The sequence below is a fragment of the Rhipicephalus sanguineus genome, chromosome 4 (genome assembly GCF_013339695.2).
Source record: "Rhipicephalus sanguineus isolate Rsan-2018 chromosome 4, BIME_Rsan_1.4, whole genome shotgun sequence".
Lineage (NCBI taxonomy): Eukaryota > Metazoa > Arthropoda > Arachnida > Ixodida > Ixodidae > Rhipicephalus > Rhipicephalus sanguineus.
The window spans coordinates 130,212,843-130,226,961 of NC_051179.1; the positions used below are offsets into that span (position 1 = coordinate 130,212,843).

The window sequence follows — 14,119 nt, forward strand, 5'->3', positions numbered from 1 at the left end:
AGTCGTGCATGTCGTGCACCTTAAGCCGTTTTTTGCGTGTTAGTGAACCTGGGGACTCTAGTTTTTCCTTTGTTATTATAATTCGTTTATGCACTTTTTTTTTTTTCCCTTCTATGTTCTGTCGCAAGCATCGGAACGATGCTTCTTCAGAGGGGGGCATTGCCACGCCCGCTTCTTGTTTTATTTTTATCTGGCTTGACAAGAAAAGATGGATAGCAACGCTGACCGCGCCGCAGTGTTCGAGAAGCTTCACGATTGTAGTAGATCACTTTGTTAAGATGTGCGCAGGACGCCGTTAGTCTAGATTATTTCAGAGCTTGCGCGACCACCAGTGATAAGACTGGAAAGTTCGATGCTTGATGTATAAAAGACGGCGCGTCCCAGCCATGAGCAGTTTATAGACGGCCGACGCCGTGTTCGCCGCTATCAGTGTGCAGCGTGTATTGCTGTAGTTTGGTTTTCATTTGCCGGCCACAAGTTCGGCCAACTAAAGAGTCTCATCTTGAACGCGCTGACTGCTGTCTTCGTGGACGTCACGACCCCGTGACATCTGGTGGAATTGCTTCCTGGTCCATGTATCGAATGCCCCCCTCCTACCGTGAGCCAAGCCCACGCCGTCAAGGGAACATTGACACCAGCCCTGACCAGTGAGCCAGCCGCAGGCAGCAAGGTCTTGAACCAGAATACGGACCCCTGCTCAACAAGACCAGGATCACAATGAAGAAGACAACAGCGACAATGACAGCCGCTGTGGCGCCTACAACAGTGATGGTGATGTGTAAGATGATTCTTATGCTGTATATTGAAGTTGTGAAACGAAGAATGGTTCTAATTGCAGTGTTTGAATTTCAGTTGAGAGCATCTCAGGGACTTGTGCCTGTCTTTACAATGCGTTTGTTTAGGCTGGACAAGTGGTAAAAGAAGCTTTTGTATCTGGAAGTCTGTTCAAAAATGTTAATGCGCAAGTGTAGCGGAAAGAAAATATTTTGTGGATAAGTAACTGCGCTTTTTTCTTACATTGCAGTATGTGAACAGTGATCTTAAGATATGTTTACAGCAGAGATCTTGTGTTATTTCACTGTGAATTGTGCTCTGTCAGCACTTGTGTTGGTGTTTTTGTGTTCCACATACAAATTTGTGAAATCTGGAAAATAATATGGACAAACTGCATTCTTCACACAGCCCCTTGATATTCATGAATATTCTTGATTTTGAGAACATTAATTCAAGGACCTCAGTGAATCTCTGAATATCGGTGAGCTCATTGAAATCCTTGAAAAAAACCTCGTGGGCATGGCATTTAGTACTGCAAGGGCTGGGATAGTGATGAAGGTAGGGGGTGGGGGGGACTTTGTACAGAAAGTCGGCTAATGTTGCTATTTGGAAAACCTTTCCCATATAATATATATGGATCATTTCTGAAGGGGATTCAGCGCCAGGATACCAACAAGATATCTACACCTTTCTCAAAAATGCTTAAAATCTGGATGCAGATTCTGCAATACAGAGTTGTTGTTTCACGCATATGTTGCAACACGTGGTTACCGCAGGGGGTGCCCCACGACAAGAATGGTTTAGACCAATCATGCCTCTGTAGGTCATGAACATAATTATGAAGAAAATAAATAAAATATGGGACGAAGGACAGTCATGTGTGGGCCGTGAGTCGCATGTTTGAGACCCCTGGTATACACAAATTTCACAAGGAGGCTGCCATTTTTAAAGCACTTCACCGCCACAGCGCCATCTAGCGTCTGCAATGTTTTGCCGCCCTTCCGGTGTGTGGGTAGGGTGGGGGGTTCCGCAGCTGTGTGTGCAGCGCACACGCTCAGTTCACAAGATACCGCTGTTCTTCGCGGTACACGGGCAAAACAAAACACAGCAACTTCTCGCGAGTGTAAAGGCTCTAGTAAGTAATCGCTAAGCTGTCAGCTTCAAAATGGCTGAAACAGCAAGCAGCGGCGGCCCATGGGACGTTCCTGCAGCAGCGCCGACAATGAGTTGAATGTCAACGCACTTCTTAAGCAGCACGGGTAAATAAGCAATTGCTTTGCATGTTTTGTTATAGCGGACTTTGTATGGTTCTTGGAATATGCATTATAAAATAGCGTCAGCTTTTAGGACAACTCTCGAAGTAATCGGTGAAACGTGAATGGAGACGAGCGAACACGTAGCCCATTGTCCGGCTGTCCGGCGTGATTATTCAAGTTCACCGTAACTCTAATCGCTAACAGACCTTGTGGTTCCGCTTGGCACGTTGCAAAAATACAAAGTTCGTGGAACGAAGTTCGCACAAACACCGATGCCTGTGTTAATTCGTGTCGTCGTCGTATAGTTAAAAGTGCCTCTGATCGTTGCGCAGGGTGAGAAACAGATGTACGACGGGTGAGTTGAAAATTCGGCGTAGAAACAACACGATTATAAAATTAAAATAAGCCTGTTGCACATCTGGAAGCACGGCGTGGCGTAAGTTCGCTTCGGCGCGAGCAGCCGTCACTAGAGCTACGCCGAAAGGACGCTTGTTTTTGGTAACATTATTGTTTGTTTTTTGGCGAGTATTTGAGAAGCATTACGACAAGTGCAAGTGTTCTGGTAATAACCTGCCTTTAACGAGTGGGTTGATTATTCACGACACCTAGGTTGTCGCGCAAAAAGATTGCGGTTGTCCTAATGCTATCCCAGTTATCGTCACAAAATTGACAAGCCGAGAAAGAATGTGCTCTCGACAAAGCGTTAGAGGCGCGTAACCTGCGCCAAAGAACACATGTCATGCAGGCCTTTCTGTCATCGATTGGAAAGTGCTAATTTGATAATCTCGTAATTGCACGCACTAAGATGAAACATTTTCTAGCCGCAGGCATTGTAGATCATGTGCTGTAGCATAGAAATCAGAGATGTCGATGTTATGAGAAAACAACTCTTGGCCAAACATTCTGTGTATTAATCGTAAGCTTTGACATAGGTTCTCTCTGGTGCAGATGATAAAGTGTACCAGCACCCGAACACAATCACAAGCTGGTGTGATGACTTGAAGGAGTGGCCATAAGTGCCGACACCACATATAAAAGTTTGTTGGAGAAGAAGGCGTGCGACCTACGAGAAGCGAAGTCATTTAAAAGCTTGGTGCACTTTGCATGCCTTGGCTGCCAGTCTTCTACGCTTCTGATGGTCGTTGTCGCAGCCAAACACAGCGTAGTGGTAGCGTGTTGACCTGCTATCGTCCGACATTTCGATTTTCGGCAGCACAACTGCTTTACCACGTCGAAAAACAGAAACACACTGACCTCTCACGCGCCACGCAATGCAAAGCGGGGGAATCCACACACACCAGCGGCAGTGGCCGGATGGTCGGACACGCAGTGGAGAGAGAGAAAGTGGTGAAAATGCACCGGTTCGAGGCTATGCTCCTCCTCTCCGTGAAAACGGTCTGTAGTGGCTACGGTGCTCAGCTGCTGGCCCAAAAGTCGCAGGTTCGCACTTGACTGCGGCCGTCGCATTTCAATAGAGGCGAAACGCTAGAGGCCTGTGGGCTGTGCGATGTCAGTGCACGTTAAGGAACACCAGATGGTCGAAATTCTGGGAGCCCTCTACTACGGTGTACCTCATAATCATATCGTGGTTTTGGCATGTGAAACTCCAGATATTATTTTAAAAGAGTTTATTGCTTCCCAAATCGCCTGTGGCGAACTTCTTTTAGAATACATTAAGTATGAGTGGAGTTAAAGGGATTTGTCCCACCCTTTATGTTCTTTCCGTCTCCTTTCATACCAGCAAGTGTGCATCGTAACCTTGAGCACTTCCTTTCTTTTTGTTTCTTTGAACGTGCTAGCTTACTTTCAATATGCAGTCAGGGTGTGCCATGGCATCCCGCGGCGGCCAAGGTACATGTCGCTCGCGATGCTCAATTGAGCAAAAAGGCCGTGAACTTTGTGTTAATTAGACGGCCATTTTTTATTGTGGCATCATTTGTCGAGAGAAGAACGAGTGATTTCTGGCTGGGTTTAATAATCGTAGCCCCGCCACGGTGGCCTAGTGGTTATGGCGCTCGACTGCTGACTCGAAGGTCGCGTGATCAAATCACGGCCGCGGCGGCTGCATTTTCGATGGATGCAAAAATGTTTGAGGCACGTGTACTTAGATTTAGGTGCACGTTAAAGAACACCAGGTGGTCGAAATTTCCCGAGCCTTCCACTACGGCATCTCTCATAACAGCGCCTCCTGTATTTTTCAGTGCCTGGGCGAACGCTCTCCTCAGGCCGTCGAGCGCGCGCTCCGCCGCCGCTCGCTGCTGCCGCGTGGCGGCGCTGTGCAAGTAGACTACGCGAAGCTGGCGCTGAACAGCCGCGTGTATTACGAAGCTCCCGAATGCGTGTTTACATTCGAGTTTAACTGAATTCGCACTTCTCACAGGCTTTCCCGGGTACGTATGCCGCATGTAGTCTGTGTGGCCGTGATGCTGGTGCGAAAATTGTATTCGAATTTGACTGTATTCGTGCTTTATTTTATATTTCAGGATTTTGCAACCACGTGCTCCGCATGCCTCGGTATGTCGTATTGTTGCGAACCATTGTGCAAATCGAGCGGAAAGAAAAGCACTGGTGCGCTTTCGTTCCATGAAATACCAGCTGCCGCTGGTGTACGGGAGCGGTGGCTTGCAGCGATTAGGCAGGATAATTGGTCGCTTAATACAACTTCGAACTACACAAGAGTATGTAGCCGCCATTTTCAACCAGAGGACTTCATAGAAGAAAAAAGACGGCGGCTCAAGAAGGATGCAGTACCATCAGTCTTTGTAGACTACCCCTCACATTTGCAGCCCGAGGTAACGACTGGACGAAGCATGGCAAGTATCACTAAATGTGACCGCGCTGTGACCGAACAGTCAACATGCACCAGTAGCAACGCTGCCTCGCGACCGCCGCCATGTGCAACGCTGACATCAGGGGCGTAGCTAGAAATTTTTTTCGGGGGGGGGGGGGGGGGGGTTCAACCATACTTTGTCTGTTCGTGCGTGCGTTTGTATGTGTGCATGCCTATATACGCAAGCAAAACTGAAAAATTTCGGGGTGGGGGTTGAACCCCCCCCCCCCCTTGGCTACGCCCCTGGCTGACATTAGGTCTCGAAGCTAAGGAATCGGAGCCAATGGACACTACAAGTGCTGTCGGTGAAACAACGGACAATTATTCTGTACATTGTCACAGCTCAAGTTAAAAGTCAACACTACGACTTTAGACTTGAACACCGTCTGTTCACAAACATCGGGCAGTGTTGCAAGAAGCGCTTGGATGAAGGAGCTGTCTTTGTTTGTTTTTCGTACTATCACGATAAAACTGCTTTAGATCTGAAATGATGGAATCACTCAACATACTTCCTCATTTTTTGGCACCAGCTGTTGCTTCCTCTCAGTGGCAATAAATGTACTTGTCAAAAGATTTACGCAGGGAACGTGAGATCACGGACCTCCTTGGAAGCAGTCTAGCGACATTTCGTGCTGGTTAGCACATGCACTCAAGGCTTGCGTGTAGTCTGCTACACCAGTAGACGTTAGCATGCATCGGGGCTCTTGAAGCGCCGAAGCTTTCAGTATCAGCTACTGGCAAACACTGCTTTCAAAACTCGACTCTCAGAGACTGAAAAACCGACTTGCAGACAAGCGAACATAATGGTGAAAGAACAATTTTCCGCGCATCACTTGCCCGCGCTGATGTCGGCTCAGCAGACAACGCGCGAGCGGCTAGATCAACAACAGCCGCAAAAGACACATGCCTTCAAAAAAATTCTTGTTGCCAAGAGCGACAAGTGCTTCACCATTTCTGTTTACAAACGTTTTGATTACACTTCAAACAGCGCAAATACAGCCGAAAACTCAACACTGTACTAGCTGCGAACCTGCGTGTCTGTGAGCGACAGTGCGACAGCAGCTCTACTTCGGTGGCGGCGCGTGGCGGCTAAAAGGCGCACTAGCACCGACGGCCGCTTCCCATTGCTCTCCGCTCCTTCGCCCAGGCACAGAAAAATAGAGGAGGCGCTGCTCATAATCATATCATGGTTTTGGGACGTTAAACCCCGGATATTATTAATAATTCATCGTAAATTCCAGGCAGCGTGCTGCACTATAATGTTTGGCTCACATGTTCTCAGGAGCCTCAACTGCCGATCCACAGCATTTTCTGACCACGCTTAAAAATTATTGCAGTGCCTCTATGAGCATAGCATTCATATGCAGTAAGATTGGAATTGTAAGAGATTCACTGGGATGGTGCACTCTTGCCATAAATGTAGCATTGGTTTGGGTGGGACAAGTTGATCATCTACTTCACTTACATGTGGAACAACCATTATGTATTGGCTGCTGGTGCCGTTGGTTCCACGCATTACAGGAATCATAATTTACCTTGCTTTTGTATGCTCTCAATGGCTTTGCAGGTTCCTTGGCTTTTGTGTCCCTGGAGCAGTCTTCTGCACTGGCGTCTGTGCGAGATCAACTTCATTCCTGCCACAAAACAGAGGGTCCCTTTTCCTGTGTGCACTGCAATGCATCGTTTGCGATGAAAAGACACCTTGTTAAGCACATGCTCATTCACACGGGAGAGCATCCTTTCTCCTGTGTTCGCTGCAATGCATCCTTTTCCCAGAAAGACCACCTCGTAAGTCACATCTGCGTGCACACTGGAGAGCGTCCTTTTGCCTGTGTCCACTGCAATGCATCCTTTTCAATGAAGGTCAACCTGATGATACACATGCGCACTCACACAGGAGAGCGTCCCTTTTCCTGTGTCCATTGCAATGCATCGTTTGTGATGAAATGCCAGCTTGTTAAGCACCTGGTTATTCACCCTGGAGAGCGTCCTTTTTCCTGTGTCCATTGCAATGCATCCTTTTCCCAGAAATACCACCTCGTTAGTCACATGCACGTGCACTCTGGAGAGCGTCCCTTTTGCTGTGTCCAGTGCAATGCATCCTTTTCAGCGAAGCGCAACCTCGTGAGACACATGCGCACTCACTCAGGAGAGCGTCCCTTTTGTTGTGTCCATTGCAATGCATCATTTGGGAGTAAAAGCCACCTTGTGGAACACATCCGCATGCACACTGGAGAACGTCCCTTCTCCTGTTTTTATTGCAATGCATCTTTTTCACAGAAACGCCACCTCACGAACCACTTGTCCCGTCGTCATGCAAATGTGAAGGACCTACAATCTTCTGTTAAAGAAGTGTAGGTGTGGCAGGGGGTGCGGAGTTTGTTAATTAGAGTGACAGTAAAGGTGTGGTTTGAGGTTAGGAAATACGGCCACTTCAGCAACTCATTTATTTTATTTATTTATTTCAAGAAACCCCTAAAGGCCCTCACTGGGAGGGTATTACATAGGGGGGTAGGAAAAAAAAGGTACAATGCAATAGAGGCATAGCCAGCATGAAAAATTGCAAATAAAACAAGACTTGCTTAAGTATATAGAAAAAGGCAACGCAATAACACAACACCTATTGGAAATATTGAAAGAGATATTTAAAAATACAACGCAAAATAACAGAATAGCATAATAATAGAATACACACACACTAAAAAAAAGGGTTACTCAGAACAGAGCAGACCGCTAAACCTGGTTATCATTTTTAAAAAGTTCATTAAATTTCGAAATGTTGCTTTCTATTGCAATAATTCGAGGCAACTGGTTCCATTCTATGATGGTTTTTGGAATGAACAAATTAGCAAAGGATGAAGTACGATATGTGATGAGTTTGATCTTGAGAGGGCGATCGCGGCGTGGAAAGAATCAAATGCCTTCGAAAAATGGAGAAACAAGGTGTCAAGCTGAAACCCGACGTCCATGAAAGCAAATATGTCGTTAGTAAATCCTGCAAGCTGAGTGTCACAAGAAAATCCCTTGCGAAAGCCGTGCTGCTGTTTAAAAATGATGTTGTGATCTTCGAGATAATTAATGATCTGTGAGTGAATAACATGCTCGAGGAGCTTTGAGAAGGTGCAAGTCAATGAAATGGGTCTGTAGTTAAAAGAATCCCAGCGAATGCCCGATTTGAAGATTGGTATAACTTTGGCTATGCGCCAGTCGTGAGGAATGGAACCACATGATAATGACTGCAAAAAAGTGCACAAATGATTGGACAAATGCTAAGATAAATTTTTGAGAATTTTGTTATTAAAGCCAAGGGAATCCATAGATGTAGAGTCCTTTAGGTTAGTTAATAACGAAAAAATATCGTCTTGACAAATGACAAATGGAGGCATACAATATTTATTAGCTGGACTGAGAACTACAGAAGTGGAAAGGGACAATGGAACGATGTTAGGACAGGGAAGATGAGTAGTAGAAGAGAGTGGAGAGGCCAGTCCTCTGGGAGGTTTGTGGTTCTATTCCGACTCCCACCATTTTTCTAATGGGCAGGAAAGGTACCCCAGCCTGGTGTTTGGTATTGGGGGTAGTCAATTCTAGAGAAGGTGGCCACTTCTTCTCTGTGTAATCCTTCACTACTTCGCCCGAAGACACTGAGCCGTGCTCCCATATGGCTTTCAGAAATTGCGTTTTTCTTATCCTAAACCGCTACTAGAGTTGTGTATTCACACTACCGAGCGCCAGATCGGGGTGACTCTCAGTTAGAAAAAGTGATGAGTGACCACAGGCACTGGGAATTGTAACCTACACCGGCAGAATGGGAAGCAGGCCCTTAGAAGACTTCACCATAGCTGTGCTTAGAAGTGAATGCAGTGGAGGAAGGTGAGCGGGTGTGATGCAGAAGTGGCCGCTCCTCTTTTTTGTTGGCTGTAGGAAAGGTGTTTATTAACAAAATTAAATAAAAATAAATTAAGGTGTAGCTACCTTCTGTAGCCCGTAGGAGAAAACAGCTCATATTGAAGAGAAGGTAGAATGAAATAATATGACAGTGAATGGATTTGAACCATTTTGTGATCGGAGTGTTCGCACATCGGTGGCCTTTGCAGAACTAGTGGCATAGGTCACATTCACTCGTCAGTGTTATTACAGTGCTGTCGAAGCCATAGACGAGTGTGCCTCACTTGCCGTGCGAAGTGCTGGGGCTAGAAGTGGCTGTAGAAGCATGCGCACCATTTCGAATTTGCAAGGGTGCTTCACGTGGCGATGATCGCCCAAGCTGGGCATAACGGCCGTCACGCTTATCTTCGAGATAATCATCATACAAGTCAGAGGGAGAAATAAATGCTTTAATGAAACGAAATGCTAGATACGTTGGCCTGGCTATTCGCCTGACATGCTACTCCAGGTTGTGGGGTATGATTATGATATGTAGACTAATAAAGACTTAACACCACATACAGCCACACACAGAAAGACGCATATATTACACTCTTTACAAAGATTTGTGAAGGCGCGTCGCTCCCAAGAATTTTAAGAGTGCTTTCAGGGCGCGTAACGCACAGGTGGTACTTCGCCATTGCTCGAGAATATGCCGCAGTTCTAACCTCGAGTCCTGCTGAAGGCAAGGGCGTAGCCAGGGGGGGTTGGGGGGGTTTAAACCTCCCCGAAATTTTGAGTTTTGCTGCTTGCATATATACACACGCACACATACAAACGCACGCACGAACATACATAAAGTATGGTTGACGCCCCCCCCCCCCCCCTGAAAAAAATTTCTGGCTTTTTATTTAGAGCAACAATCCGAAAAATTTTTAATTTCGTGTCAGTACTCCTTCAAAGGGGCCCTGCAACATTTTTCCAAATATCCATGGAATGGCTTCACTAAAGGAGCTTATTTCTTCACCCTTGCTCGCGCGATCGCGGACAAGTGACGGCCTCCCATGGCGGCCGCAGTAACTACGGAGCGCACCATGCTGAAATCAGCCAATGGCGTGGAACTTATGTCAGTGACGCAGTGATATTGAGTCAACAGCGTCACTTGTCGAGAGAAGAGGAAGCGATATTTAGCTGACCGAGAATTTATTGTGTTTGGCTTGCTTGTTCTCGGGAGCCTGGAGTACCGATCGGCAGCGTTTTCTGACCATGCTGCAAAAGTGTTGCAGGGCCCTTTCAAGTTCTCGCGGCACGTGGAAGTCATATGATGGATGAATTTTGAATATAAAGATCTGTACTGGTGTCTTGCATCTCTGGAATCGCTGTAAGCACCAAGCTTGTGCTGATACAAGTGTCGCGGCGTCATTTCTCGAGAAAGGTATCTCGACCATTTCTCTCGAGGCGTCACGTCCAGCTTTGGCAGCATGATCAGCCGGGACGTTGCCTTGAATTCCGCAGTGGACTGGCATCCATTGCAGAACAATGCTGTCATACATGTTGCAGGCTTTGTTGCATAGACGACTGAAGTTGTACCTACGTCCGCGGGGACTTCAAGGACTGCAGGTTCGCTCCTGAGTCGGTGAAGATGACCCAAGGCTCAGCTGTCTGGTCTAGGATGTAATTAAAAGCAGCCCGCAGTGCAGCCAGTTCAATGACTGTAGATGAAGTGCAGTGACCGAAAGTTTCACAGATGGTGACATTCGCAGACGGAATCCACACGGCAATAGGAGATGATGTAGGCATAACAGAACCGTCGTCCACCCTATCAAGGCCGCTGCAGGCTCCCACCTGGACGCACGTACCTCGTCAAGATTCTCCTCGTAGCCTGGCGTTGGTGCTATACGACATGCAACCAAGGCGAAACCAGCGTCTCTAGGACGACGAATGATCTACACGTGAGGTTTGGCTGGCGAACGTTGAAAGGGCATCCAACCATTGCCCTCCACAGTGTCTAGCGTCATCTACTGTCATTATCCGTGCAGCGCCAGTGCGTCTGTCACCGTTGCCACCCACACGTGACCCTGTACCCTACGGCGTCTGTGCCTTTACATACGGAACGTTGAAAGACAGTTTTGTAACTTATAACATCCCTGCTAGATTAGCGCTTTTTAGCTATATGTGAGGGCTTATTTCCGCTTTGTTGTGCGTGCCTTGTACTATATTTCCTTCTGCTGTTTTTTTTTTTTGTGCTCTGTAAATATATTATGTTTGTATTCGTGAACAAACGGCCTCGTTTCTTTTGATGACTATTATGTCATCGCTCTTTCTTTCAGATATGCGAAGTGTCGTACTTCGACACTCGCATGCCTTTTACCTCTGTGCTCATTTCTTTGTGGCCGAAGAATGCGGTTTTGCGCCACACGTCATATAATTTCGTTCATCGTTACGTAACGTAAATGGCAACTGAAGCTCGTCGACACGTCGCTGAGTCCAGCGGTGTGTTGTCTCTCTTTCTGCCCTCGTCCAAGTGGTTGGCTGGAACCCGTCTCGCGATATAAACGACAAGCAGGTCGTTTTATTGTGATAGCAATTATATATGGACACACTCGGCTGGTTTTGTAGCGTTACACTTGCCTAGCCGAGCCAGTTTCGCGCGCCTCCACAAGAGCCGTGCTGCGCCTGCGCGAGGATTAGTGATGTCATACAGCTAGCGCAGCGGAGCCGGCACCTCCCGCGCACTCCGCCGCCGCGCCGGTCTGCGCTTTCCAGAGGAGTGACGTCGTAGCCGCGGCAGACGTACTGGCGCCGGCGCTCGCGCAGCTATTCGCCTTCGCTGTGCAGTCGTCGTCTGACACTGCTGTGCAGTCGCCGTATGAGCCGCTTGATAGCGCCTCTGACTGGCGTTTGCCAGTGTGGTATAGCCATGGAGAAGGAGAGCGCAAATGCTGCTCAACAGCGCAGAAGTGCGGAGAAGCATAACTCATCGGACCAGAAGTAGTTGCCTGGCTAAATAAATATACACGCGCCACATAATACGTATACCGTGTGTGTTTCGTTGGAGCAGCAGTAAGCATCATAATCAAGCTTATCCTAGACAATCAGCAAAGCTAACAATAATCATCTGAACCTTTTGCTAACGCTACGTTATCCTGGCATAGGCAAGCTAAGCCACTGCAAATTTTCGGCCGTCACCGTCATGCCCCGTATATATATATATAATACACGCCGCGAAAAATAATTCAGAAAAATACTTTCCTAAGCGCGGAATCAAACGGGCGACCTCTCGCTCCTCAGCGCCTGGCGTTAGACAGATAGGCCACGAGGCCTACGTCCTTCAGCATGCTAACGGCGAGCTATTTTATACACCATTTACTTCAGCGTGCATTCTTGGTGCATTCGAAATCGCGCGAGGGGCGTGCTTTAAAGGGACTGTCTACCGCTCGGAAATATTTTTCTGATTGTGGTGAAAATGACATCGTCACATCGGCGGCAATGAGCATGCTTTTGCCCCATAAACAAGAAATTATATTTTTAATTTGATGTTGAAAATCGTGAATGACCGCTAGCGTCACCCAACGGCGATGTGGTTTAATCCACTGGTATATGACAAGAAATCCTCGCAGGTAGACTCATTTTGCTTAAAAACAAACATGTATAACTTGAAATTTTATTTTACGCACTTGGCTTGGATTGCGACAGCAGTGCTAAAATAAACGCATATACTACAATTGCAGCAAAACAAGTGTTCTGTAATCGTATAATAAGGCTGCATTTAACCGCTAGCGCGCTGAAAACGACTGTTACATTCATTACAATAGCGTTCATCGAAAATTAAGTAATCCTTCAGAAATCACATGTGCTTTCGGTTTTAATTTTTACCGGCACTACAATCGTCATCACGTCCACCAACCAGTGTTGTGGGCATGTTTCACGCCAATGGAACAAGACCGAACGCAGATAAAAAAATTCTGTTTTAAAAATTTCTACTCACTGTCCAGGGAAACCGCTGCAAGGTTGGACACTTCAGACGGTACGCTTTCTATTGCGGTACAAAACAGAAAAGCGATGAAGGACGGTCCCGCTCGTTGCGATGCGCGCGCGCCTCCAGTGCTACGCTGGTGCACTTTGCCCTACAGTGCGTGGTCGCCTGCGCGCGCGCTTATCTCGTGAGAAGGGGATTATAAGCCGCACCTGGTGCATTGACACCCTCGGAGGTGACCCGAGGTGACCCCCCTACTTCCCCTACGTAATCGTTTCAGCCAGTACAAGTTATGATGACGTCGTAGCCGCCATTTCTGTGTTGACGCGCTTCCCGACGAATCGCTCCTCGCCAGCGGGTCAAACCTGAAGTGATTCGCCACGTCGAAAATTCATTCCATCCCCGCCGCAAGAAAGTCGTCGCCATCGGACGACAATGAGCCCGACGACGACAGGCCACGCGAATGCGCACTGTTCTGTGTGCTCACGTGACCGAGCGTTTCACTCGCTAGGTGGTGATAGTTGCACCCGGCGGCTTCTCGTTTTTGGAACTCTGTCAAACAGAAACTGAGGCTGTGTCGGTAATGAGGAGCTTGTAATTAATTATCTGTCGCGCGCTGCAGCAAACGATGTGCCGTGTTATGACTAGGGTCATTCCACGCCAATTGTCCCAGTCGGGGCGCTCGACAAAAATCAATTTCTCTGAAAACATCTGAGAAAATTACACACATATAGACATTAGTTCTACAGTATTTTCCCAAAATATTTTGAGCGGCAAAAAATTTTCGGGCACGTGAGCGCCATTTGAACTTCTCGATATGGTGCAAAATCTGGTACGAAAGAAAAATTCGCTATAAATGGACCGTTTCACGCATTCATTCGAAACTTGCTTTTTTGTATTTTTGGAGCATCGCGCTTTCATTATAGGGCAGTTGCTTAGAGTAGCTTTATATTTTTCACTCCTTGGAGCGTAGGTAAATTTGAGTAAATTGCAGCGTTTTCGGGAATTTTTTTTACCAAAAACGATTGTAGACCAAATACATCAATTATTTTTATAGAACTCTCCATAAAACATACTATCTCCTAACGTTTTTGTTTTGCCTGTGTGCGGCGCCCAGGCTCTAAAATAAAATCCTGAACTTGGAAAAAACGCTACATTGGCCTATGTTCAGACGTCTGTAGCACCCTAAGGTGGTCCAAGAAAAAATAAGCAGAAAAGCGCACACGATTTACAATCATAACACCTTCGTCCTCAGAAAGTTTAATCGAAGTAGTTTTTGTTTTAGTCAAGAAAAAATTTTTTGAAGTTTAGTCCCACCATTGAATTATTTTGCTATGGGGGCAGTGCAAACCGACTGAATTTACTGAATAAAAAAAAGAGGTAGTGTATTCGTAGCACATGGTTTTCAGCTCCTTT

At 46.8% G+C, this 14,119-nt stretch overlaps 1 protein-coding gene across 18 annotated transcripts in view; it reads left to right on the plus strand.

Annotated features, from left to right (window-relative positions):
• Positions 1-14,119, plus strand: part of LOC119390679 (gastrula zinc finger protein XlCGF8.2DB-like) — a 170,833-nt gene that overhangs the window by 72,468 nt on the left and 84,246 nt on the right. Inside the window, exon 4 of one of the 18 annotated variants that reach the window (XR_007415952.1) lies at positions 6,428-8,825. The exons of 12 other annotated variants lie outside the window; for them this stretch is intronic. Coding sequence is in view for 1 of the 6 variants with exons in the window: in XM_049415098.1 (XP_049271055.1) it covers positions 6,428-7,218 (791 nt within the window). In the remaining 5 variants the exon portion in view is untranslated. Of the gene's footprint in view, positions 1-6,427; positions 9,612-14,119 lie in introns of those variants that run through there. 5 more of the 18 variants (XR_007415953.1, XR_007415956.1, XR_007415955.1 and 2 more) reach the window with 5 other exon arrangements.